The 27,618-nt window shown below is 47.7% G+C and overlaps 1 protein-coding gene across 4 annotated transcripts in view; it reads left to right on the top strand.

The window, feature by feature from the left end:
* Positions 1-2,828: 2,828 nt before the first annotated feature.
* Positions 2,829-27,618, top strand: part of DBF4B (DBF4B-CDC7 kinase regulatory subunit) — a 29,204-nt gene continuing 4,414 nt past the window's right edge. The window contains exons 1-10 of one of the 4 annotated variants that reach the window (XM_078065825.1): positions 2,829-3,499; positions 3,941-4,006; positions 10,704-10,858; positions 15,725-15,910; positions 16,522-16,572; positions 17,319-17,406; positions 19,162-19,238; positions 20,928-20,961; positions 22,905-22,950; positions 25,377-25,493. In XM_078065825.1, the coding sequence (XP_077921951.1) occupies positions 3,973-4,006; positions 10,704-10,858; positions 15,725-15,910; positions 16,522-16,572; positions 17,319-17,406; positions 19,162-19,238; positions 20,928-20,961; positions 22,905-22,950; positions 25,377-25,493 (788 nt within the window). In that variant the 5' untranslated portion in view covers positions 2,829-3,499; positions 3,941-3,972. Of the gene's footprint in view, positions 3,500-3,537; positions 3,795-3,940; positions 4,007-10,703; positions 10,859-15,724; positions 15,911-16,521; positions 16,573-17,318; positions 17,407-19,161; positions 19,239-20,927; positions 20,962-22,904; positions 22,951-25,376; positions 25,494-27,618 lie in introns of those variants that run through there. The other 3 variants (XM_078065824.1, XM_078065827.1, XM_078065826.1) reach the window with 3 other exon arrangements.

Consider the following 27,618-nt stretch of genomic DNA (forward strand, 5'->3'; position numbering starts at 1 on the left):
AATGGAAAATTCTGTATGTTCTCACACCCGCTCACCTTCCCTCTTGAAAAACAGCCCCAACCCATTGCCTCATTGCAGGCCGTCTCTCCTTTGTGGCCCTGCCCGCTGCTCCCTTGGGGTGTATTCGATAAATTTCTATCTCCTTTGTTCTGCCTCACGTGAATCCTGTCACTGCCCGCGCCACTGGCTTCCACCTGATTGAGTCACCCCACATTTGGGGACCCCTATCCAATAGGGACAGACACCACAAATGTGGGTATTTTTAAATTTGAGTTTATAAATGTAAATGTATTTTATATATTTGTATATATATTTAGAAAATAAAATATGTGATATTTACCACATTAGAAACTAAAGCTTAGGGGCGCCTGGGTGGCTCAGTCGTTAAGCGTCTGCCTTCGGCTTAGGTCATGATTCCAGGTCCTGGGATCGAGCCCCGCATCGGGCTCCCTGCTCTGCGGGAAGCCTGCTTCTCCCTCTCCCACTCCCCCTGCTTGTGTTCCCTCTCTCGCTGTGTCTCTCTCTCTGTCAAATAAATAAATAAAATCTTTAAAAAAAAAAAAAAAAGAAACTAAAGCTTAAAAATATTGTTCATGGGGCACCTGGGTGGTTCAGTCAGTTGGGCATCCAGCTTCTGGTTTCAGCGCAGGTCATGATCTCAGGGTCCTGAGATCGAGCCCCAAATCCAGATCCATGCTACTCAGGGAGTCTACCTAAAGATTCTATCCCTCTGCCAGCCCCCCAACCACGTGCGCGCATGCACGTGTGCAACTGCTTGCACTCTCTCCCAAATGAATAAATAAATCTTTTTTAAAAAATGTATATTGTTGGGACACCTGGGTGGCTCAGTCAGTTAAGCATCTGACTCTTGGTTTCAGCTCAGGTCATGATTTCAGGGTCGTGGGATTGAGCCCCGAGTCTGGCTCCCAGCTCAGCAGGGAGTCTGCTTGCCTCACTCTCCCTCTGCCCCCCCCCTTACGGGCTCTCTCTCTCTCTCTCTCAAATGAATAAATAAAACTTTAAAAATATATATATATTTTCCAAAACAAAAATAATCAGAAGAATGACATTGTTTTACATTTCTCCAAATCTTTTTAATAACTGGTTTGACAGAAGAGTGTTAGATTCTTAATTTTGCTTCTGCATACTCCACTAAACTATTTATGAGAGAATGAGAACAAAAAATGGAAAATAATGTCTTTGTGTTATTGTGAAAATAGTTTTGACTTCAAAGAACCTTTTGAAAGGGCTGAGCTATACTTTGGGAACCTTGGACTAGAATATGATGTAACAAATGATACCCAAATCTCAGTAGCTTAAAATAACAAAAGTTTATTTCTTGCCTATGCTACAAATCCATTTGGAGTTGCCCATGGTTCTGTTCTATGTCATCTTCACTGAGGAACCCAAACTGACAGGTCAGCCTCTAGCTAGGACATTGCCAGTCATTGTGATGGGTGAAAAGAACTTGGTAAATGATCCTATCTCTTCAAACTTGTGCGTGGAAGTGATGTCAATTTTTTTTCTTTTTTCATCAGCCAAAGCAAGTCACATGGGCAAGCTTTAGTTCATCAGGACTGGTATGTATAATCTAGTGTAGGGAGGGGCCCTGCTGGAGGGGTACAAAATATATGTGATATTTTATATATATGTATATACAAAATATACAGAGATATATATATATATATATATCTGTGCCATGGTGTTTAAGGAATATCATTCCAGTTGTGCATGGAGAATGGATTACTTTGAGGAGATGTAGGAAGGTACTCAGGAGTAAAAGTAGTGTTGGGCCACCTGATTGTCTCAGTCAGTAGAGCATGCAGCTCTTGATCTCAGGGTCATGAGTTCAAGCCCCACATTAGGGGTAGAGTTTATTTAATTAAAAAAAAAATGTAGAAGTTGTGTTAGAAATTGACACAGTGCTTGGGCCGAAGGTGTGGTGGCTTGAACTAGATGGTAGCAGTGGTCTTTTTTTTTTTAAGATTTTATTTATTTGTCAGAGAGAGATAGCGAGAGAGGGAACACAGGCAGGGGGAGTGGGAGAGAGAGAAGCAGGCTTCCCGCTGAGCAGGGAGCCCAATGCGGGGCTCGATCCCAGGACCCTGGGATCATGACCTGAGCCGAAGGCAGATGCTTAACGACTGAGCCACCCAGGCACCCCAGTAGCAGTGGTCTGATTCAATATATACTTTGGAGTTGGCAGAATTTGTTTTTGGAGTGGGGGTGGGGATAAGGGCAAATACTGAAAAAACTTCTAGGTTTTTGTCTTGAGCAACTGAGTGGATTGTATGACATGTAGAGATGGAGAATAGGTGGGTTTTTTGAGGGGTGGGTGAGTGAAACAAATGTTCTGTTTTGAACATATTAAGCCTGAGGTGCCCGTTAGACATCCAAATAGAAATGTTCAGTAGCCGCTGAGTATATAAGTCTGGAGATCAAGGGAGAGGTCAGAGCTAGAGATAGAAATTCTGCAGGCATTAGCATAGAGCTCTAGTAAAGCCAAGGAGTTGAATGAGATCTCCTAGGGAGAAAGTGTTAATATGGAAGAGAAGAGGGCTAAGGGCTAAAGCCTCAGCATGCTGCAACATTTATAGGTGAAACAGTGGCTTTGGATCCAGCAAAGGAGATTGAGGAACCATTGAGGGAAGGTGAAAACTGGTAGAAATAGAAGCAGAATGAAGAAATTGGCTCAAGAAGTGGGGAATAGTCTATTTCAATGTTCTAGAAATCGGATAGGATGAGTATAGCAAACTGACCGTAGGATTTGGGAACATGGAAGTTATAGCTGACCTGGACAAGTACAGTTTTAGTGGAGAGGTGAGGATCAAAGGCTAATTACGGGAGTTGGGGCAAGTGAAGAATGGAGCACCTCTTTTGAGAAATTTTTTTGTTGGGTGGGTAACAAAGATGTGAAGATGAAATAAGGTGTACGTCAATTTTTTTCTTTCTTTCTTTTTTTTTTTTTTTTGTAAATTGTCAATGCTCTATAAGTGATAGGCTTGTTTTGTTATTTATTATCTACCTCCCAGGACTTTCCAACCTGCTCAGTGTGAAGAATCACTAAGACTAGGCTACCACTAGTCCCCAGCTTCCCGTCTATTAAGGCGCAGTGTATCTCCACGCAAAGACAAGCCAAGAAATGAAGAGACGGATGGAGGAGGCGGAAATGAAAAGGAAGGGGGAAAGGGAGGATTTGCTGAGTTAACATTGACCTCGCAGGGCCACCGTAGGGCAGACCCTCTCAGCTACTACGCTCTTTTAGGGGGCGGAGCCGACAGGAAATTTAAACCGAAGCCGCGGCCGACGGCGCCTGCAGACTGATAATGTACTCGTGCAGTTTCCGTCGGCACGCGGACGTCCGAAATCGCTCGTGCAGCCCGCGAATATAACGCGGAGGCCTTGAGGAAGGAGTACGGAGGCCGAGAAGGAGCCGAGAACTTGAGGAGGGAGCCAGGCAAGGGTACGGATGCCGGGAAGGGGAAGATGGGGTAAGAAGGTAGGCGGAAGGGGTCCTAAGAGTGTGGAGAGGAAAAGGGCTGGGGAAGGTGCACAAGAATTGGGGAGCGGATAGGTGCAGAAGCTGAGGCGGGTAGAGGGGCCGGGAAGGGCTCCCAGGAATTGAGGAGGCCGAGGTCTCAAGGGGGTGGAGGGACTGAGCGGACAAGAACGTGGAGGGAGGCACGGGAATTGAAATGTACAAGGGTGGCCAAGAGGCCGTGGAAGTTGAGGGCGCAGAGTCCTAGTGGGGGCGGTGGGACGGAGGGACAAGAACCTTGAAGGAGGCGCAGGAGGTGAGATGGGATGTGGATTGGGATGGAGTTGAGGCTGTACCCGGGAGCCGCGCCGGGGATTGTGCGGGAATTGGGAGGCGGGGGGGAGGGGAGGATAGAAGGTCGAAGGCTAATGAAGGTGGTTCTGCTGTTTTGTCCTTTCTCAGGCGACGGCAGATTCTCTGAGCTGCAGAGTTCTATGGCGGAGAGTAGGCTCCGGGCTCCGGACCTAGGTAGGTAACAGGTCAGAACTAGGGATGCGAGGTCGAAGTTGCTGCTCCTGCACCAGAGTCACTTGGGATGGAAAGGTCGAGAAATGTTAGCGCTGTTGGGGTTTTCTAATTACTCAGTGGTTTTGAGTGTGTGTATATGGTGGGATGTCATGAAATCATTTAGGAATTCATGTTAAAGGTCAAATAAGAGCTTTCAGTCTGATATTATGAACAAGATTAGCAGATGGGGAATCAGGATAGAGTACCTTATTAAGCCCACATTCATGGTTATTTTTACCTAAACTCACCGAAATAGGTAAGTATTTCAGCACATGCTCACTTCCCTCAATACTCCCCCTCCCACTTCTTTCTTTCTTTTTTTTTTTTTAAGATTTTATTCATTTATTTGACAGAGAGATATAGCGAAAGGGAACACAAGCAGGGGGAGTGGGAGTGGGAGAGGGAGAAGCAGGCTTCCCACTGAGCAGGGAGCCTGATGTGGGGCTCGATCCCAGGACACTGGGACCATGACCTGAGCAGAAGGCAGACGCCTAATGACTGAGCCACCCAGGTGCCCCTCTCCCCCTCCCACTGCTTTCAGTATCCTCTGGTTTTAGTTTTGGATTGTTACAGGTAACAGACTTTGGTTGTTGCCTTTGAACCGGTAATGTACTTTACTAAGTTACCTACTCTTCCTTTGCTGGAGAACTTTTCTCCAAGAGTGTTTTCAAAAGGGGGCTTTATGGGATAAACTTTCTGAGGCTTGTATGCCTGAGAATATTTTGATTTCACCGTTGTGTTAAAATTCTTGAGTCAAAGTTCTTTTCCTTCAGCACACTGAAAAATGGTATTTTCTTCCTGCAAAAAGTAGAGCCTGTTGATAACTGATGTTGGTCTGATTCTTGTTCCTTTGTAAGTGACCTGCTTTTTTCATTAGAACATTTTAGAGGATTCTCTTTATATTTGTTCTTAAAATTCACTGTAGTATGACTGTGTGAATTTTAGAGGGTTTTTAAATTTATTTATTACAGTTTTATGGTTACATAATTTTAAAAGGCCAGGTCTCCCCCCTCTCTCTCTCTCACACCTAGAGTTGGAGTTGTTCCTCCTGATTGCCACTCCCTAGGGTGCCACTGTTTACAGTTGTTTTCACTATTTCTTCTAATATTTACCTACTTATTTCTAAATAGCGTGCTCATACTGCTTTTGTTGTTTTCAACTTAAATTATATCTATTGACTTCCCAGCATGGAAAATATTTTTTCTGTCTCCCCACTCACCTGCAGCGCACACACACACACACAAACACACACACACACAATTTTCCTCCTCTTCTCTCCTCCCAGTGTATATGAAGTCTGTTTTGTTTGGTTGGTTTGTTTTTTTAAGTAGGCCCTACACCCAGAGTGGAGCCCAACGTGGGCCCAAACTCATGGCCCTCAGATAGACCTGGGCTGAGATCAACCCACTGAGCCACCCCAGCGCCCCTATACATAGTCATTTTTGATTGGTCATTTATTTATTTGCATTATCATTATTATGGTTATTTACAGATGACCCATATAGTAAAGTAGGAAATATGTTTCATTTTCTATGAATGATCACTAATCATGTCCAGATTCTACCAGAATTATAAACCTTCCCTCAATACCTTCAAGCTCATCAAAGAATCCATCAGTTTCTTCTTTGTCTGGAAGACATACCTTCTGAAACCATTTGTCAGTCTTCCAGTCTGGTCCAGCTATGCCGAGGCTTGTTGCACTGATCTCATCCTAGAATCTCCCTTCATCATTCTATGGATTTCCCTTTGCTTTTTTCCTGTGTAGGATCCCCTATATTCCAAATTCCTATTTTCTTCTCTCTTCATTTACTTCCTCATTTTGGTAGAGCACATCTTCTAATACAGCTTCCTGAGAAAGGGTACATGACAGATAAATTTTTCAAGACCTCCAGGTCTGATAATTCTTTACTTTTTTTTTTTTTTTTTTTTTAGATTTTATTTATTTATTTGAGAGAGGGAGAGAGAACACGAGCGGCTGGCGGGGGGGGGGGCAGGGGCAGAGGGAGAAGAAGAAGCAGGCTCCCCACTGACCAGGGAGCCTGATGTGTGGCTCGATCCCAGGACCCTGAGATCAGACCTGAGCTGAAGGCAAACGCTTAGCCCACTGAGCCACCCAGGCGCCCTGACAATTCTTTATTCTACCTTACATTTGAATGATAGTTCAGCTAAATTCCCCAGAATTTTGAAGACATGTTCCATTTTTTTTATTTTAAGTGTACAAATCGTTTTGTTTTAATTTTTAATCCCAGTATAATTAACATCCAGTGTTATATTAGTTTCAAATGTACAATATAGTGTACAATACAGTGATTCAACCACTTTCCACTTCTTGTAGCTTCCAGTATACTATGGCAAAGTCTGATGCTGTCAATATTTCTACCTTCCTCCTGAACACAATAAGCACCTAGACTGGTCTGCCTCTGAACCACCCCTGCCCCCATCTAGCAACAATATGATTATTGTCTGTCTTTTTTTTTACTTCCAAATTAGTCATTGTTATTGTTGTTTTATACAGTCAGTGATTGTTTAGATTTATACATATTTTTGCCAAATTTTGGCATTTCAGTCCTTCTGGGTCTAGCTTCCTTCATCCCAAAGTACACCTCTGCGAAGTCCTTTAGTAAGAAGTGGTTGGGGATAAATGGGTTTTCTTTGTTTGAAAAATGCTTTCAGTGTTCTTTGTTGAAAAATGGGTGGCTCAGTTGGTTAAGCATTAGATTCTTGACTCTTGGTTTCAGCTGAGGTCATGATCTCATGATTGTGGGATCGAGCCCAGTGTCTGGCTCCATGCTGGGTACGGATCCTGCTTAGGATCACTCCCTCTCCCTCGATCCCTCCCCTGCCCTCAAAAAAAAAAAGGAAAGAAAAGAAAAAAAAGAAAGAAAGATGCCTTTATTTTGCCCTTACTGTTGAATAATTGTTCAGTCAGATATAAAATTCTAAGTTGACATTTATTTTAAATACTGGTTTTAGTGAAATAAAGCATTTAATAATTTAAGGAATTATTTTGTAGTCTATATCTGATCATTCTATTTGAAGTTCCTGGGCATCTAATTTTGCTGTCTCTTATTTCTGCTGATTCTGACCCACAGTGGTTTGTTTCCTTCATGTGTTTTATAATGTTGGAGGGTGAGTTAATGTTTGATGATGCTTTATCTGAGGAAATTCTTGGAACCCTGAGCTAAGCTGTCAACCTCTAGAATTGCTTTGCGTTTGGTTATTTGAAGTATGCCAAAGATGTTATGAGCTGGAATTATTTTTTACTTTAATTTCTCTGATGGTGGTGGTAATGGGTTCTTAGACCACATAAGTAATGTGAATTTGAATTCCAAATTCTTGGGAGGCCTATGGTTATGAGTTCTCAAGAGAAGACTTTTGTCATGCAGAGCCCAGGCTAATATAGACAGTATTCCCCTTTTGTCTCCTTTAGTGGGTAGATTATTTTCTGATTTACCTTTTCTCCTAGATTCATGCAGGATTTCTCAATTCTAACTCCCCCCTTTAGGCAGGTATAAAACCTTATCTCCTGGGCCCATCTGACTCATCAATCCCGAACCCTTCTCTTTTAAGCCCACAAACTCCCTCAGGGCAGTCAGCATTAGCTTTCACCCCTGTGGTTTTCAGTTTTCTCATCATTCGGGACATTTGTGGAGTCCTCTTATTTATTTATTTTGTGAACTTAGCAGTTAGATGGGTTTTGTGTTTATATTTTAGCTAGTATTTTTAGATATTTTGTATTAGGAAGGCTTTTAAATTACTGGTCTCCAATATGGCCTGAAATGAAGCCAAAATCCTTTCTCCTTAATATCCTGAAATTTCTTGACAATGTGCCCTGATGTGGGACTTTTTTCATTCATGGAGCTGGCACTTGGTGGAGACTTTCAGTCTGGAAACTCATTTTCTTTCGTTCTGGAAGTTGTTAGCATTATTTCTGTGAGATTCATCCCCTCCATTTTCTTTCTTTTCTATTTCTGGAACTTTGTATTGTTCAGATATTGGATCTTATGGACTGATTCTTTGGTTTTCCTGTCTTTCTCTCCCACTTTCCACCTATTTGTCTTTTGTTCTCTTCTCTGGAGGATTTCTTCAACTTAACTTCCAATCATTATATGAAATTTATTTCTGTAAGATTTCTCAGTTCCTAAAAGGTTTTTCTTCTTTGTGGTTTCCTTTTTTATAGTTGCCTATGTGTTTATGGAAGGCAGTGCATTCCCTTATCTCTCTGAGATATTTGTGGTATTTCTTTTTTCTCTTTTCTTCTGCTTTCCTGTATTGTCTCTGTTTCCTCTAAGGTCTTTTTTCCGTTTGTTTGGTAGTCAGATTTCTTGTTAAAAGCTTTCATTTTTCTTCTTCTTCTTTTTTTAAGATTTTATTTATTTATTTGACAGAGAGAGGGAACACAAGCAGGGGGAGTGGGAGAGGGAGAAGCAGGCTTCCCGCTGAGCAGAGAGCCCGATGCAGGGCTCTATCCCAGGACCCTGGGATCATGACCCAGGCTGAAGGCAGACGCTTAACCGACTAAGCCACCCAGGCGCCCCATCTTCTTCTTTTTTAGAAGCTTTCTTTAAATATCTGATGATCTTTGATTACCCATTTTTATTTAAAAGCAAGGCAATAAAGGGGCGCCTGGGTGGCTCAGTCATTAAGCGTCTGCCTTCGGCTCAGGTCATGATCCCAGGGTCCTGGGATCCAGTCCCACATCGGGGGTCCCTGCTCAGCAGGGTGTCTGCTTCTCCCTCTGCCCCTCCCCTGCCCATGCTCTCTCTCTCTCTCTCTGTCAAATAAATAATAAATAAAATCTTTAAAAAAAATAAAAAAATAAAATTCAGCAATTTTACTCTCTTGGTATTGACTGTTCTGGGTCCATTTTTTTCAAGTATGTGACAAACTCTTTGAATTTGTTAGTTTCAAATATATTTTTTTATTTCAGGGAAGTTTTCTTCAATTATACTTTTTAGTATTCTGGGGATTTTTTGTTTTATTTTTTTGTGTTTAAGAACTCTTATCATCTGTATGTTAGACTTCTTTGCCTGTCTTCAGTGTTTGTCACATTCTCTCGAATCCTTTTTTATCTCTTCAGGTTTTAACATTTTATTGTGAAAGTTTTCAACCCTGCAACAAAATCAAAAGAATTCAACACCAAGCACATAGATACACCATTTAGTTTTATCATTGATGTTTTAATATACTTATTTTATCGTGATCGATTTTTATCCATTTTATTTATTTATTTATTTTAAGATTTTATTTATTTATTTGACAGAGAGAGACACAGCGAGAGAGGGAACACAAGCAGGGGGAATGGGAGAGGGAGAAGCAGGCTTCCCGCCGAGCAGGGAGCCCGATGTGGGGCTCAATCCCAGGACCCTGGGATCATGACCTGAGCCAAAGGCAGACGCTTAATGACTGAGCCACCCAGGTGCCCCTATCTATTTTATTTTTGATACATTTCAAGTAATTTATAGACAGTAGTACCTTTCCCTCTAAATAGTTCAGCATGCATTTCATTGACCAGAATTCCGTATTTGTTTATAGTTTTTTCCTTTTAATGTAAAATTTATATACAATGAAATGCACAATTCTCAAGATTATATTCGCTGAGGGTTTGAGGGGTTTCTTTTTAGCTTTACTGAGATATAATTTACATACTATAAAATTCATTTGTTTTAAGTGTATGCTTTCGGTGATTTTTTGTGAATTTACAGAGTTATGCAGCTAACACACCAGTCTAATTTTAGAATATTTTCATCACCCCGAAAAGAACCTCATGTCCATTTTCAGTCACTCCTTATTCCTCCCACCCTCAGCCTTTAAGTGATCACTGATCTAATTTCTGCCTCTCTATATTTTCCTTTTCTGGACATTTCATATAAATGCAGTCATAGGGGCGCCTGGGTCGCCCAGTCATTAAGCAACTGCCTTTGGCTCAGGTCATGGTCCCGGGGTCCTGGGATCGAGTCCTACATCGGGCTCCCTGCTCCGCGGGAGGCCTGCTGCTCCCTCTCCCACTCCCCCTGCTTGTGTTCCCTCTCTCACTGTGTCTCTCTCTGTCAAATAAATAAATAACATCTTTTAAAAAAAGAAAAGAAAAGAAAAGAAATGCAGTCATATGTGGTCTTTTGTATCTGGCTTTTCTAATTGAGCATGTGTTTGAGGTTCAGCATCCTAGTTGTGGCCAGTGTCAGTGGCTCAATTTTTTTTATTGCCCAATAAAATTACATTGAATGGATACACCACATTTCCACTTACCATTTTATTTACATGTGAATTATTTCCTATTGGCTAAATGAACCATGTTGCTATGAACCTTCTTGTATAAGTTTTTATCTGGACATACGCTTTCATTTCTTCAGGGTACATGCCTAGGAGTGGAATTGCAGGGTCATGTGTTAACTTAATGTTTAGCATTTTGAGAAACTGCCGAACTGTTTTCGCAAGTGGCTGCGCCATTTTACATTCCCACCATCCATGTACGAGGGTTCTGGTTTCTCCACATCTGAGCTTCACGAGGGCGGGAACACTAGTCTCAGATTCATCTTTACGTGCCCGGGGCCTACCTGGGGCACACCATGCCGAGGCTGTCGATGAGCATCGCTTGGCTCGCGGGACTCTCTTAGCCCATGCTTCTCACTTTGTTCCTTTTCTCCTTCTTTTCTAGGGACTCAGCTGGGAGTTTCCAGTTGTCTGGAAAAATGCCGGAAGAGCTCACCAGACGCTGGGAAGCAGCCCTTCTCTGGAAAGTCCTTTTATCTGGATCTGCCTGCCGGCAAAAGTCTCCAGTTTTTGACGGGGGCCATCCAGCAGCTGGGTGGGGTATGTAACCTGCATCTGACCCGTGATGTCATGTGCCTTTGTGGGTTATAGGGCAGGAGCTGGAGAGGGATTCTGTCTGTGACTTCTAGGTATTTTCAGTGGGACGGCTACATTTACCAAAGCCACCCTTTTTTTAAAATAAAGTTAGGGATGCCTGGGTGGCTCAGTTGGTTGAGCATCTGCCTTTGGCTCGGGTCATGATATCAGGGTCCTGGGATCGAGCCCCACATCGGGCTCCCTGCTCAGCGGCGAGTCCGCTTCTCCCTCTCCCTCTGTGATCTCTCTTGCTCTCACTCTCTCTCAAATAAATAAATAAAAATTTAAAAGTAAAATAAAGTTAAATTTTTTTCCCAGTTAGAAAAAATATTATCTGTTCATTGTAGAAATTTTGCAGAACATGGAACTGCTCCAAGTGAAAACCATCATTTTAATGTATTTTCTTCTGGACTCTTTTCTCTCTCTCTTTCTTTCACAGCTTTACTGAGATGTAATTCATATACCATACAGTTCACCCATTTAAAGTGTACAACTCAATGGTTTTTAGTGAGAGGTACCTGGGTGGCTCAGTCGGTTAAGCAGCTGCCTTCAGCTTGGTCATGATCTCGGGGTCCTGAGATCCAGCCCCACATCAGGCTCCCACTCAGCAGGGAGTCTGCTTGTCCCTATCCTTCTCCCTCTGTGCTCTCTCTCTTTCTCTCTCAAATAAATAAAATGGTTTTTTTTAGTGGCTTTTAGTGTATTCACAGAGATATGTAAGCTATGTGAATACACAGTCAATTTTAGAACATTTTCATCACCCCAAAAAAGAAGCCCTACCCATTGTCCGTCACTCCCAATTTTTCCTCAACACCCCCAACCTGGGTAAACATTCATCTACTTCTGTCTCTATTCTTTTTCCCTTTTTAAAATTTTATTTTTATTTTTTTATTTTTTATTTTTTTAGAGTGGGGTGGGAGAGAGGGTGAGGGAGAGAGAGAATCTTAAGCAGACTCCATGCCCAGCGCAGAGCCCCACACCGGGCTCTATCTCCCAACCCTGAGATCATGACCTGAGCTGAAATCAAGAGTCAGACGCTGAACCAACAGAGCTATCCAGGTGCCCCATTCCTTTATTTTTTATGCTCATTTTCTGTGTAGCTATGATCATGAATACATGTTTGATTAGCAGCTTTTTGCCCACAACCTTAAAGCATTAGCACTGTCCTATCTTTTTTGTCCCTCATTTACATTATTTGTAATGAGAATATAATATTTTTGAGTGGATTATTAGTTTACTGAATTGTTACCCTATGGACATTGAGATTATTTCTAAATTTTAGCTCTTTTAAATAACACTGGTAAAAAAAACTTTGGGTAAAAAGCATTTGCCGTGTTTGAGTCCTTTAAAATATTTTTAAGGCATGTGTGTCATGTAGTACTCTTAGTAAGCAGTGTTTAGAAAATAGGATGATGGTGCTTGGCCCCAAAGAGGCGGGCAGCTGGGGAAATGACTTGAATAAGCTTGGAATGCAGAGGATTGTCAAAGGAACAGAAGCTCAGGGATATGGAAACTTAGCAGTGGAGAATGTACCAAATGACGATTATACACCCAAACTGGCCCCAAATTACCTTTTGAACTTTTAGTCTGTTCTATCATTTAGCCTTTACTGTGTAAAAAACCACCCTAGAACTGGAGCATAAAACAAGTTATTGAGGCGCCTGGGTGGCTTAGTTGGTTGAGCATCCAACTCTCTCTCTCTTTTTTTTTAAGATTCATTTATTTTAGAGAGAAAGAGAGCACGTGCATGAGCATGAGCCAGGAGAGGGGCAGAAGGAGAGGGAGAGAAGCTGACTCCCAGCTGAGTGGGGAACCCAACATGGGGCTCGATCTCACAACTGAGATCATGACCTGAGCCTAAATCAAGAGTTGGACACATAAACGACTGAGCCACCCAGGCGCCCTGAACATCCAACTCTTGATTTCGGCTCAGATCATGATTTCAGGGTCGTGAGGTCAAGCCTTGTGTTGTGCTCCATGCTGGGCATGGAGCCTGCTTAAGATTCTCTCTCTCTCCCTCTGCCCCTGCCCTCCCACCACCTGCTTGCGTGAAAGCGCTCTCTCTCTCTCTCTCTCTCTCAAATAAATAAATAAAATCTCAAACAAAACAAAACAAAACTGGTTTCCTTAATAGCCATGGACACGATAGAAAAAATTTTTATTTCTCACGACACTGTGGATTGGCTGGGCGGTTTCTCTGCTGGTGTCGTCACGACTCACTCCTGCAGCTGCATTTGGGTGGAGGGTCAGCTGGGCTTGGAAGGACCAAAGCTGGCCTCGCTTACACATCTGATAGTTGGTGCTGGCTGCCTCTATATGGCTTCTCATCTGTCGTTTGAGAAGCTTCTTACGTATGTTGTGGGAATGTATAATATCATATGTAGATACGGGAAGCTGAACCAGCCTGTTTACATGGCGATCTCATGTAGCTTTCCGAGGTGAAAGGAGAAGCTACAAGGCCTCTTGAGGCTTAGGCTCTACAGCATCTTTCCCTACATTGTATTGTTCAAAAGGAGTCCGATTCAAGGCGATGAAAAAGTGGGCTCTGCCTCCTGACGGGAGTAGGTATATTGGGGTGGGAGTGCTGCGCAGCCGTGAAACCATCGACCGCGTTTATACAGGAAAATCCTTGCCCTCCTCCCACCCTCTAACGTCTGTTTTTGCCATGTTACAGAAGGTAGATACACTCAACTCAAGCCATACCTTTAAAGGTTCTTTTTAATTGTGGTAAAATGTATATAGCATAGAATGGGCCATTTTAATCATTGGCAAGTGTACGGATCTCAGCATGAATTACATGCACGTGCCTGGGCGACCTTCACCACCGTTTCCCCAATTTTTATCACCCCACACAGACCCTCTGTAACCAGTAAGCAAGAACTTCCCACTTCCCTTTTCTGCAGCCCCTGCCACTCACAGCTACATTCTGTCTCTCTGAACTTGCCTATTCAAGAGACCTCCTATCAGTGGAATCTCGAATAATCGTCCTTTTGTGTCTGGCTTATCTCAGCATCATCTTTCCCAGGCTCATCCGTGTTGTAGCCTGTGTCCAGAACTTCATGTCCTGGCTGAACAATATTTCACTGAATGTATATATCACATTTTGCTCACCCATTCACCTGTCGGTCGCCTGGGTTATTTCCGCTTTTTGGCTGTTATAAATAATGCTGCACTGAACATGGGTGTACAAGCATCTGGTCAAGTCCCTGTTTCCCAGTTCCTTGGGGGTGCATACCTAGAAGCAGAATTGCCAGTTGGTGTGGTAGATCCTGTGTAGCTTTTTGAGGAACCTAAACATTTGTTGTTGTTGTTGTTGTTGTTTTCTTAAGTTCAGTGCCAAGTTTCCTATCCAGTCACCCTTTCGAGGGGGCCATCGTCCAGCCTTATTTTTAGTGGTGCGCTGGAGCTGGAGCGAACTGTTAGCATCTCCTTCTAGTTCCACATTCAGTACGTCATGTCGGCAGCTTGAAATCAGCCACGGTGGGAGTGTTTACCCCCCAGAAATCGGCACATGCTACAAAGCAGGGCTTTTTCCCTACCGAGTGGGTCATGAAGCATCCACCACCTCACCCCTGCTTATGTCCCTCTTTTCTACTCCCCACACACACGACTTAAATATCCTTGTGTCTCAGGCACCACATTGGGCCCTTGGGATACAAGGATGAGTCAGACCCTCTCAGTGCCTGTGAGGAGCTTACAGATAGGATGAGCAGATACCTGTGCAGCTGAGTAGTGGCCAGACCCTTTCTTGTTTCATATTTTTGCTCCTTTTGGAGTGTGGTCAAGATCACAGGTGCATTGTCTGAATGCCCCAGTGTGTCTTCACAGGAAAGCCATGGCCTAACTAAGCTACTCTTTCTAATTTTTAAAAAAATTTTAATTTTTAAAAATTTTTTTAAAAGATTTTATTTATTTGACAGAGAGAGACACAGCGAGAGAGGGAACACAAGCAGGGGGAGTGGGCGAGGGGGAGTGAGAGAGGGGGGAGTGGGAGAAGGGGAGTGGGAGAGGGAGAAGCAGGCTTCCCGCTGAGCAAGGAGCCCGTTGTGGGGCTCGATGCCAGGACCCTGGGATCATGACCTGAGCCGAAGGCAGATGTTTAACGACTGAGCCATCCAGGCACCCTCTTTTTAATTTTTTTCAAAGATTTTATTTATGTATGTGAGAGATCAGGAGCAGGGAGGGGAGGGGTAGAGAGAGAAGCAGACTCCCTGCTGAGCAAGGAGCCCGATGCGGGACTTGATCCCAGGACCCTGGGATCATGACCTGAGCCAAAGGCAGACACTTAACCGACTGAGCCACCCAGGTGCCCTCTTTTTATTTTATTTTATTTTATTTATTTAAGGGAGAGAGTGAACAAGGGAGAGAGGGTACAAGCAGGCGGAGCGGGAGAGGTAGAAGCAGGCTCCCTGCTGAGCAGGGAGCCCGACGTGAAATTCAATCCTAGGACCCTGGGATCATGACCTGAGCTTAACCGACTGAGCCAGCCGGGCGCCCCTAACTAAGCTACCCCTAATCCTGTCGGGCGCCGTCAGGGAGCTCTTGCTCTGTGCAGACTCAAACTGGTCAAATAACAAAGCCTGTGGCCTTCTGATGCTGGGTCAGGAGCAGCAGTTCTGGAGACAAAAACCTGTATAATATATATATATAAACCCTATTATGTTTCAGGATGATGTCTTCTTAGGGGCTTGGTACAGAACTGCATTTGGTCTATTTAAAGACATTGATTCTGAAACTTCTAGCAGCCAAGATTTCCTTACCCAACCTCTCAAAATTGATGATTCTACATCTGCATTTTGGTTTTCAGCCACCTCTGTGATCTGGTTTCAGGTAATTGAGGGTTTTCTGAGCAAAGAAGTAAGTTACATCGTGTCCAGCCGCAGGGAGGCGAAAGCAGAGAGCAGTGGGACAAGCCCCAGAGGCTGCCCCAGCCCCAGCGAGGTCAGAGGACAGACACTGTCCATGGCCCATCCGAAGGGCGGCCACACCAGGCCTTCACAGAAGCCTGCAGACTCGGTAAGAACCTCATTGGGTAGGAAAGGTGTGTTCTCTGAACAAAGGAAGGAAGCCTCGGTGAGCCCTTGTGGGCAGTCTCCGGCTTTAGTTTCATCTGGTTTAATTTAATCTCTCATTTGAATTCAGGGACTGCAACTATTTTATCATAGCTCTGGATCTAAAAACCTCAGCAACTCGTTATCCCCATGCTATCCCTTCTGTGATACGTTTCGCTTTTTATGGGACTTCCGTGTCAGAGGTTCAAAAACAATAGGAAGGTCCTCTGTAAACCAGGGAGGACTTGTTGAAATTGGCCCAGGCTTCTCTGCTGGGGGTGCGGAGACTCTTAGAGAGAGGTCTTAGAACACTGGCGACACTTCGACCTTGGGTAAATGCAGAACGCCCTTCTCCACCCGGGTCCAAGCTGCAGCTACCTGTGGGCGACCCGGAATTGTGTGTGGCTTTACCTTTCCTCCAAAAAGTTCTCTAGGCTCTCACTCTGCTGCTCCTCAGCTGTCACTGCTCCCAGCTTTCCGAGAGACAGGACTCCAAGACCTCACCGGCGCCTGTGTGGAACTTCTGTGCACAGGGGGGCCGCAGAGCGCACCTCAGGGTTCTTCTCTTCCTGGCAGGTGCCCAGGAGCAGAGGCAAGGAGCTCCTGCAGAAGGCCATCAGAAACCAGGTGAGCCGAGCGAGGGAGGCGGGCGCCTCTGGCACGTAACCTTTCTCCCGAGGGTCTTCTGCAGTTCTGCCACAAAATGCACAACTGTGACCTGGATCGTCCTTATTTCCTTCTTACGAATGAGGAAGTAGAGCTCAGAGGAGTGAAGCAATTTGTCCAGAGTTCCCCCAGGGCGACAGTGGTAGAGCCTGGATTTGACTTCCCGATCCTTCCATCTCCAGAGCTAGCAAGAGCACCTCGGAGGGATGCTGGGGGACTGTCTGCGCTGCACATAAGCCAGACTTCGCACATCTTTTATAAGTAGCTGTTTACCCCTTTTGCGAGATCCAGAGCCATTAAAGTTAGGTAGCGGGAGGAGGAGTTAGGGTGATCTTGTGAGAGAAGCGGGCAAAGTGACACGGAGAAGCGGGTAGAGTGACACGGAGAAGCGGCTGCGGCCGGGGGGAAGGTGGTGTTGCTGCCCTGCGGCGGCGGGGCAGGGACAGCCTGAGGCGGGCACGGCTTCCTGCTTGAGGACGGCGACTGTCGCTGCTGTGTGCTGAGCGCGTGGCTCACAGAGGCCCTCCTGACGGACGGCTCTCTGAGAAGCGTCTGTTGCTTCCAGGTCACAAGTGGCTGAAGCAGCAGTCTGCCCCTCTGGCGAGAACAGGGGTAGACTCTCCCACGATGTCCCTTCGTGGGGTGACCCGGAGTCCGTCAGGCTTTGGGGGGTCTCTCGCTCCTGCCTGACTGCGTCATTTTTCCAGGAGAGCGGCAGCAGGGGAGGTGGCGGGAGAAGCAGCAGTCTCCTGACGAGTGCCCGCGCCTGGGGAGTGAGGATCCTGCACGTGGACGGTACCGTTTCTGCCCAGGGCTTCTGTGGGGGGGACTTGGCGACTGACTGGGAGCATCCGCTCTTCAAGGGACGTCAGCCAGTGTAAGCTAGCTGAAAACCAAATGCGCTCACTCGCTGTGTTGACCCACAAAGGTGGGGGGCGTGGACCAGCAGTGGTGACAGCAGGGCGCGGGTGCTGGGAGATGCTGCTTTGTTTGCCTGCGCTCCAGCTCTCCAGCTGGTGTCGTGATCCTGTTTCACAAATACGGAAATCCACCCAGGTGCCCCAAATCTTTTTTCTTTTTCTTTTTCTTCTTATTATTATTTAAAGGTTTTATTTATTTGAGAGAGAGTAAGAGAGAGCATGAGCGGGGGAGAGAGGCAGATGGAGAGGGAGAGGCAGACTTCCCCACTGGGCAGGGAGCCTGATGTGGGGCTCGATCCCAGGACCCTGGGATCATGACCTGAGCCGAAGGCAGACGCCTAACTGACTGAGCCACCCAGGCACTCCTAAATCATTTTATTTTTTATTTTTTAAAGATTTTATTTATTTATTTGACAGAGACACAGCGAAGGAGGGAACACAAGCAGGGGTAGTAGAAGAGGGAGAAGCAGGCTTCCCGCAGAGCAGGGAGCCTGATGTGGGGCTCGATCCCAGGACCCTAGGATCATGACCTGAGCCGAAGGCAGACACTTAACGACTGAGCCACCCAGGCACCCCCTAAAATAAAATCTTTAAGAAAAGTAAATAAAAATAGGGGCGCCTGGGTGGCTCAGTCGGTTAGGCGTCTGCCTTCGGCTCAGGTCATGATCTCAGGGTCCTGGGATCGAGCCCCTTGTCCGGCTCCCTGCTCAACAGGGAGCCTGCTTCTCCCTCTCCCTCTGCCGTTCCCCCTTCTCATGCTCTCTCTCTCTCAAATAAATAAAATCTTTAAAAAATAAAATAAAATAAAAAATAATAAAAGATTTTATTTTAAGAAATCTCTGCACCCAGTGTGGGGCTTGAACTTACAACTCCAAGATCAAGAGTCGCATGCTCCACTGACCAAGCCAGCCAGGTGCCCCAAAAATAAAATCTTTAAAAAAATTTTTTTTTCATGTTCTTTCTTTTATGTAGGGTTGTCTCACACTGTAACCACCTATTTGCAGGTTGTCATAAATTTACATTAGAAGAGCTGTCCTGAATTGGCGGCAGTGACTGGCCCTCATACCCAGCTCCACTCTGAGTCTAGGGTTTTCTCCTAATAACATTGTAGGGGGCTGATCCAAATCCAGCCTGAGATCTGCGAGGGCATTTGAGAACTGCGCTCAGGAAGGTCCTGGCCTGGGATGTGGGAGGCTCTGTTGTCACTGGAAAATCAGCCATTTCTGATGTGGTCTAATTTCCTGCCTTCCTGTGTATTAGGGAAGCTCCTGCTGGGCCTTGCATCTAAGGCTGCGTCTGAGTAAATCACATGGCTGGTGTCCCTCGGGAGCAGCTCTTCAGTGGTACCATAAAGCCCTTGAGAGCCGTAAGGCAGCTCCTGTTTGAGAGTTGTACTCAGTGCCACAAAATAGCGTGAAGCCAGCTTACGTACTTCTCCAAGGATAGAACCCAGCCCTTCCTTATTATCAGCAGGTGCAGAGGTGACACATAGCCAGAAGGTGGCAGGCAAGGCTGGTGTGATCCAGTGGGCCAGGTCCGTGAGAAGTTGAGCCCCCAGCCCCAGGAAGGGGCCGTGCTGGGGAGAGGAGGAGTGGGAGCCTTTGGCCACAGCCCTCTGTTTCCTCCACAGAAATGCTGATGCACGTGCAGCAGCTGTCTCTTGATACTCTGTGTGTGAGGAAACAAGGGCCAAAGAAGCAGCCAGAGGTAGGTCGTCCTGCTGAACTGAAGGGAAATGGACAGTCTGCCGTGGTGAAGTCTGTGACAGCTTCGGTAAATCCCCGACCCAGGCGAGCCAGGTCTTCTTGGCCATCCTGGAGAAAGTACGAGGAGCGCAGCCTCTCCGTCGTCAGCGCGGCCCTTGTGTCCACAGCCTCTCACTGCCCTGTCCTCTCCTCCTGTGCTACCTGCAAATCTCCCATGGTCCACTGAGGCATGCACCGTGGCCTGGGCCGTGGACTGCCTGTGGGTAGTCCTGGCCTAGATAAAACAGCAGTGTGCACGGCCTGCTGGCCAGGCTGCCGTTCTGGGGCCAGCTCTTGGCCCAGGAATGAGCCTGCAGATTGCACCGGTGGGGGCAGGGGATGTTGCGGTTTAAAAGAGCTGTCACCTTCCAAGTTCTTATTTGGCTTTTCTTTCCTTTGCTGGAGTTAGAACTGTGTGTACCATACATCAAGAGAGCCCAGGCTGATTTTTCAAGGCACGGTATCCACCCAGCCTGAATCTAAGGAAGGATTAAGCCTTCCAGGTCCACTGAGGGCCTGGCACCCAGGAGCAGGACCAACCACGGGAGCGAACCACTCTACCACATGGAGCCCCCTGCCTCAGCGCCCCCTTGCTCCGCACCCTCTGGTCTGGGAGTCTTGGGGTTCTGCCGCAGCTGTTAACTAGATTTGCATTATTCACCATTCAAAAGGCTGTACAATGAAAGTCTCTCTCCCCTGCAACTTCTTCTCTTCCCCAGCAACCAAGCTCCCTCCCTGAGATAAGCAGTATGAACAGTTTCTCAGGTATCCTCCCAGGGTCCATGCATATATGAGCAGATGGGTCAGAAGTTCCTCCCTTTTACGCAAATGCACGGTATTTTTACTTTGCTTTGTTCACTTAATAATCTATTTTGTAGGTACTTAGGGGTCTTCCAGAGTGAGTTCTGGGTGCAGTCTGCTGATATGCAAGGAGATAGGGAAAGCTTCTTTGGGTCATGTTGGCCCTGGAGGTGTGGCCTGGAGGAGAATCCAGAACCTCTGTGGGCCCAGGGGTACACATAGTCATGGACCCACTGGATCTCTGCCACCCCCCTCCCCGAACTCTACCTGGTTTCTTATTTTTTTCCATTTAGTTTGTAATACTAGCTTTGTTTGACCTTGACCTAAACATTGGTTTTGACCAACGGGGTCCAAATACACAACACAGGGCACAGGAAAGCGAGAGGCGTGCTCTTCACGCTTGTCCTGCAAGCTGACCTGGAACGGCAGCAGTGCCTAGAAAATGCAAGGTGTCTGGGCACCTGCTGCGCGTCGGGTCTATTACCTCCTCCCTTTGCATTTGTCTGTACGTCGTGGCCACGTCGGCGAGGCGGGTGGGTGCCGCTCAGAGCCCGGGCGGCACAGCGCCAGCCTGCACCCAGGCTCGGAGGCCCTGGAGCTCTTGCTCTTCGCTGTGCCCTGTGTTCCCTCCACAAAGTCAGCTGCCGCTGAGATGCGCACACAGGGCTCGCCACCCATCGCGTCCCTGGGGAGGCAGAGGGAGCCGTTGTGTCAGGTCTGCCCTTGCTCAGGGCCCAGCCGACCGCAGGAAGCGAAGTGGGGCAGACTCACAGCGACTCGCCTCCCCAGGCCCGCTTCCTCGACCCTCTAGCTTCCTCGAATCCTTAACCTATTTTCCCTTTCCATTTAGGGAACGTGTCCAGCAGAGTCAAGAACGCGGAAAGGTCAGTGTCGTAGCTCTGCTCATCTAATTGCAGTCCCTCCCTCCTAAACGCTTCCCCACGGCTCCCTCTGTGGCAGCATCTGCTCGCTTTTCTTCGGCAGGAAGTGGGTCCAGGTTGTGTGGCCCTGTTGTGTTTGCAGGGCCTGAGCTTTGGAGACGAGAGGGCGGGAGGAGGGTATCGCTGAGCAAGCCCAGAGCTGCCCGGCCGGAGCTTTTCCTTCGTGCCAAGAGCTCATGCGGCCGCTGCCACTTCCTGGGCACTGAGTGAAGTTTGCCTTCCTTTTCCTCTGATTCAGGAGCAGTTTGGGGTGGGCAGTGTGACAGCTGCCTACCACTCTCCCAAATGCCAGACTCCCTGAAATTGACAAACCGGCAGATTGACAGCCCAGCTCCCGGCCCCTCTTGGACCGCAAGAGAGTTTCTCCCCCTGGATGTTTCTCCCAAAGATGCTCTTTAAGTGGCATTTATTCGTGCACAAGCAGGAGCTAAGAAAAGTCACTTGGCACCTCTCGTGTTCAAAATTCAAGGAAATCTGTGGGGGAATTGATTTTAATCACTGTCTCAGTTAATTAGAAAGGCAAGAAATCGCCCCCAAAAAGTAATTAATGGGGGCTGATGCCTTGCGAGGAGCGAGGCTGCTTTTTGCTTGGGCGCTGGCGGAGCCGTGAGCGGGTCTGAGGGGGGAGGCGCCAGCCTCGGGGGGCGGGGTGGTTGGGGGGGGTGTCCAGGGGCTGCTAGGGCCGCCCGGGGCTCCCAGCCTGCCTTGGCTGCCCTTCTTTTTTTTTTTTTTCTTCAAAGCATCCAGTATTTGTGTTTTTATTTCCTATTACCTTAAAAGTTCAGAGTATACTGCCAAGAAAACTAGCCTCGGTTAGAAAACCAAATTTTTTCCTCCTCTACCCTGGGAGTCAATCAACAGGGAAGCAGAAGATGGCTGGCATCAAGCACAGAAAAATGGTTATACCACCTATTACCGCCTCCTAAAGATGCCTTCTGGAGACAGGGCACGTCCTTTATGGAAGCTTCCTGATCACTAAATAGAGTTTATGCTCCCCTTTTTTTTTTTTAATTTTTATTGTTATGTTAATCACCATACCTTACTTACATCATTAGTTTTTGATGTAGTGTTCCGTGATTCATTGTTTGTGCATAACACCCAGTGCTCCATGCAGAACGTGCCCTCTTTAATACCCATCACCAGGCTAACCCATCCTCCCACCCCCCTCCCCTTTGGCTGCCCTTCTGACAGGCCTTCTGTGGGAAGTAGAAATGGTTCTTAATACCTAAGAGATTTTGTAAACTGTGTGAATAACTAGCTCATAGAGGATGAATTTCTTGATTAACTGAGCAAGTTCGACTTCCCAGCAGCCCTTTGCCCTGTTATCCAGGATCCAGATTTCACCTTTGGTATTTTTTTTTTAACTGCCCTCCTGCTATGATCCGTAAACACTCTTCAGCTCTCTTCCTCCCTGCTTTCCCGCAAAAAGCCCAGGATTCTCCTGGAGTGTTCCTCCTGGGAGTGTTCTCAGGCCCCTCGGGATTCTGAGACAGCAGGAGGGAAGGTCAGGGAAGGACCGAAGGCATTTAGCGGAAACGAGCTGGGGCTGAGTTCTGCCCTGTGGGCAGGTTTCTAACCCTTGGCTGACGGCCTCCAGAACCCACACATGGCAGGGTCCTGTCCCTGCTGTGGGGTGGATGGCACCCTGCGGCCTCTCCCCAGTAGGGGACCTCCCTCTCTCACCCTGGGTAGAGGCCAGAGGAGATGGGGGTGGGTAGCTGACCTCAGCCGAACGGAAAGGCGCACTTCGGGGTGGCGTGGGCTCTGGTTCCGCGTGGCTCTTAGACCTTAGCAGGGCCTCGCCCCTCTGAGCGTTTCCTGTGCGTGTGGTGCGGGCCCTGCACCGGGGCCGACAGATGGCTCATGTGTGCGCGTTTCCTTTCCAGTGGCCAGGCTGAAGGCACCGTTCCTCAAAATCGAAGATGAGAGCAGGTGAGTGGTGGGGGGCCCCCTCTCTCTCCCCTCAGTCCCACCAGGCCTGCACGGAGGACAGGCACTCAGGGGCCCCAAGCTGATGTGGGGGTCATGGAGCCCCTCAGCCCTCCACCTTCGTCTTCCCCAGAAGCCGCTCTCTCCCCCTGTCACGGAGAAGTCTCCCACAGACCAGGAGGAGCCTCTGAAGGTGACATTGCACAGTTGGCCCTCCTCTTGGTCGTGAGTCAGAGGTTAGTGACCCTGTGTGTGCATTACCTCCTTTTAATGCTCTGCTTTTAGGAGCGCCCGTGTCCCACCCAGGCTCATTGCTCCTCCTTTGCCCCTGGGCACACACTGACCCTCACTACCGAATCCATGCTGGCCCTGGACGGCGCTAGTAACCGTCATCTTGGCTGAAGCCAGGGTGCTCGGGCTGGTGTTGGCGAGTCCCTTGTCAAACCATCTTGTACTGGAAGCCTTTCTTTTTCTTCTTTTTTTTTTTTTTTTAGTGTTTTATTTATTTATTCATGAAAGTCAGAGAGAGAGAGAGAGGCAGAGGGAGAAGCAGGCTCCCCGCCTAGCAGGGAGCCCGATGCGGGACTTGATCCCAGGACCCTGGGATCATGACCTGAGCCGAAGGCAGACGCTTAACCATCTGAGCCACCCAGGCGCCCCTACTGGAAGCCTTTCTGTTTGGCTGTGCAAAACCCTTTTCTGACACATGTTATCTTGTGAGGGCCTGGGAAAGACTGGCATGAGGAGAGCCCATCCTTTTCCTAGTGGGGAAACTGAGGTCAGAGAAATTAAGGGACTTGTATACAGCCATGTTGCCCATGAAGCTCAGCCCAAGGCCAGAATCCAGGTGTCCTGCCTGTCCTGCCTGGTGTCCTCCCCACTCTGCCCTGTCTGTCCCCCAGTAGGGCCCCTTCTTTCTAGAGCAGGAGGGGCACATGGGTGATAACCTATGAGCTGTTAGTCACCTTGGTTATCACTGACTCTTCAATAAGTACTAGTTCAAAAACTGTGAATCTATAGTGACCTCAAAATTAAAAGTTGGTTTTGGGTTTGGGCTTTGTTTTGTTTTGTTTTTAAAGAAGCAGCCCATGTGAACCCAGCAGAGACTCCTGGGACCAGAGCTTTCTGGGTCCTTTAGCCTCAGGCAGGGCAGCTGAAAGGCCCAATGCCAGAAGCCTGGCGTGCCTGCCTGTCCTCCAGGTGGACCTAGGTTTCCTTCTTGGCGCCTGAACACAGGAGAGACTTGGCTTTGGTGGCCCAGAAATGAGTGGAGGGGACGCAGGGAGATAATGAGGTACTCTGTTCTCCAGTTCCAGTGGGATGAGGGGGTGCACGTCCTGCACCCCAGCCCCTTCACTACCAGTTAAACACAGTGGTCATGGCTCGTACACATGCCAGTGCCCCAGTGTCCCACTGCACGTGGCTGGCACACGTCACTGATGGGGGGGCGTACACGCGTTGGGGCACCCCTAGCAGCGTAGGCAGGAGTGGAGACGAGCTTTCTTATGCTTCTGTTTACGAGCTCTCTTGAAGCCCCATAACCTTACCAACCTCAACTCTGCAGCCTTCTGGGCAGAAGCAGACCATTGAAGAGGAAGAAAGTGGGGTACCGGGGCTGTGAAGGGCACCTCCCTCTCCTTAAGGGCCCAAGGAGACGCATGTATTAATCCACCCCGAGGCCACAGGGCTCTCACCGTGCCCCCCCCGCCCCGCCCCCAGAGGCCCGTGGCCCTCACTCCCCGCCAAACCCGGCGTGCCCCCCAGCTACCGCATCAGGCTTTGCTCGGGGTCCCCAGGTCACCACCCCTGGCTCTGGAAGTCTCCTGAATATGAGCAACTTGAGGCAAGCCACCAGAACCATTCAGTATAGGTCTGACTACCCAGAACCTTCACTGTGCTTCTCTCTTCCATTCAGAATACCTCCCCTCGGGTGGTACCGAGGAGCAGCCCAGAGCAAAGACGTTCCTCTTCGCGGAATAGGAAAGTCACTGCTCTCGTCTAAACATTCCTCCATTTAGGTCTGCCAGGCTAGAGTCCTCAGAGGTGGTCAGGGTCAGGAAGCAAAGTGGAAAGATGGATCAGGAGTCGGGAGATTTGGCTTGTTACCTGGTCTCGACCACTTACCAGTCGTGAGCCCTTGGGCAAGTCACAGAACATTTTGGGCTTCATTTCCTCTTCTGTCAAATGGGCTAATACTACATGTTCCGCTTTGCTCAGACGAGGCAGGGAGGTTAAATGGGCTTGATGAGTAGCCAGGGGGAGCGTATCAGTCTCACAAGGAAGGCTGGGGAAGGTTTGGTTTTAGAACCGAAGAGTTGTGTGGGGGAGAGGCCACTTTATCAGGACTGGGATTCTGGGGTTTGGGCGGGCCCCCCTTCCCCTCTCCCTGCTCCCCACGGTATTCAAAATGGAAGTTCTCTGTGTTTCAGGAAGTTTCGTCCCTTCCACCATCAATTTAAGTCCTTTCCTGAAGTTTCTTTTCTGGGACCCAAAGATGCAAGTCCCTTTGAGGCCGCGATGACCCCGGGCAGCTCGCATCATACCAGGTGGGTGTTGCTGGTCTGAGTACCAAGGGCCAGCAGCAGGCGGGGCCCTTCCCCCAGGGAGCCTGCTGGTCCCATTTGGGAATGGCCATGTGTTCGCTCCTGAGGCAAAGTCTGTTCTGGGAACTTCGCCCAGAGAAGAGAGATACTAGGAGTCTTCATCCGTTTTACTTGGTGTTCTCCATCCCTACTAAGGAATTTGACTTGTGTCCAGAGGGCAATAGGCTGGTTTCTGAAACTCAGATCTACACTCCATCTTCATCACAGGGCCCTTGGCTCCCATTAAAAATGCAGGTTCTCAGACTCCACACCTACAGAACCACGGTCTCTGATGATGGAACCCCCAAAACTGCATTCTTGTGAGTGGCTCCCCAGGTGACCTTTATGCACGTCAGAGTTGGAGGCCTCTGGGGCTAAACATCAGGAATAACTTAGGGGGCAGGGAATCCAGGGACCTGCCACGTTGTGTGGCCCAGAGTAGCTTGTAGGCATGTGGGCTTGTAGGGTTGTTTCTCCTTTCTGTGGGTGAGAATTTGAACCTTCCCCGAGTGGAGTGCAGAAGGGATGTGGTTCGGGAGACAGACAGATGCCTTCTTGGACCTTCTTCTAACCTCTGCGTCACAGGGTTAGTCCGCAGACCATGAGACCAGGACAGGCAGACTCCCAGCATGAGAGCCTGTGGGTCCCCCCAGTGGACAGAGACCGTGAGCAAGCCGAAGTGACAGCCCGGTGCCCTGCATCCCTTTCCAGGAGGTGCCAGGGGTACCAGTAGGCGGTGCCAGGCCTGGGATGGCTGCCGCTTACAGAGGAGCAGAGGTGGTGAGGGAGAGATGGTGAAGCGTTGGTGTCTGCATGGGAGGAATATAGGGAAAGAGTGGCCCAGGGTCGGGGGGCAAGATTGGTTGGGGGGGGCATGGAGAAAATCTGTGAGAGGAAATGTTTAATTTTTTTCATTTAAAAATTATTATATTTTGATTCCAAATTAAGAGAGTTACAGAGGGGGTTTTTTGGTTTTTTGGTTTTTTTAGATTTTTATTTATTTATTTGTCAGCACAAGCAGGGGGAGCGGCAGGCAGAGGGAGAAGCAGGCTCCCCGCCGAGCAAAGAGCCCAATGCGGGACTCGATCGCAGCGCCCTGGGATCATGACCTGAGCCAAAGGCAGACACTTGACCCACTGAGCCACTCAGGTGTCCCAAGAGTTACAGAGGGTTTAAAGTGAAAAGTCTGGAGGTACCTGGGTGGCTCAGATGGTTAAGCATCTGCCTTTGGCTCAGGTCATGATCTCTGGGTCCTGGGATCAAGCCCCGCATCAGGCTCCTGGCTCAGCAGGGAGTCTGCTTCTCCCTCTCCGTCTGCTGCTTCCCCTGCTCATGCTCTCTCTCTGTCTCTGTCTTAAATGAATAAATCAAATCTTTTTTAAAAAAATAAAGTGAAAGTCTATATTCCACACCTACCCACCAATCTCCAGATTGTGGGTCTGTCCAGAGATACTTTGTGTGTGGACAGAAGTACATCATGTATCCTTCACTCCTCTTCTCTAAAGAGTAAGATAACATTGGCTGAGCTGGATCTAGCCTTTTCCACTTAATGTATTCTAGATTAATTTCCTATTAGTCCCTAGAAAGCATCCTCATTCCCTTTTATGGATTCAGGGTCTTCCATCATATGGTGGGTTTTTTTTGTTGTTGTTTTGTTTTTAAGATTTTATTTATTTGACAAAGAGAGACACAGTGAGAGAGGAAACACAGGCAGGGGGAGTGGGAGAGGGAGAAGCAGGCTTCCTGCAGAGCAAGGAGCCCGATGTGGGGCTCGATCCCAGGACCCTGGGATCATGACCTGAGCCGAAGGCAGACGCTTAACGACTGAGCCACCCAGGCACCCCCATCATATGGTCTTACTGTATTTTCTTTAACTAGTCTCTTCTTGATGGGTACTTAGATTGTTTCCAGGCTTTTGCTGTTATAAATAATGCTGCAGTGAATAGTCTCACTCAGTAAATTTGTGGAATAAATTCCTAAAAGTGGAGGTGCTGGGTCAAAGGGTTCCTGCATTTATAATGTTGATAAACATGGCCAAATTGCTTCTCGTGGGGGTGATGCCCGTGTGCACTCATGCACCCTGGCCCAC

Source organism: Halichoerus grypus, chromosome 2 (genome assembly GCF_964656455.1).
Source record: "Halichoerus grypus chromosome 2, mHalGry1.hap1.1, whole genome shotgun sequence".
Lineage (NCBI taxonomy): Eukaryota > Metazoa > Chordata > Mammalia > Carnivora > Phocidae > Halichoerus > Halichoerus grypus.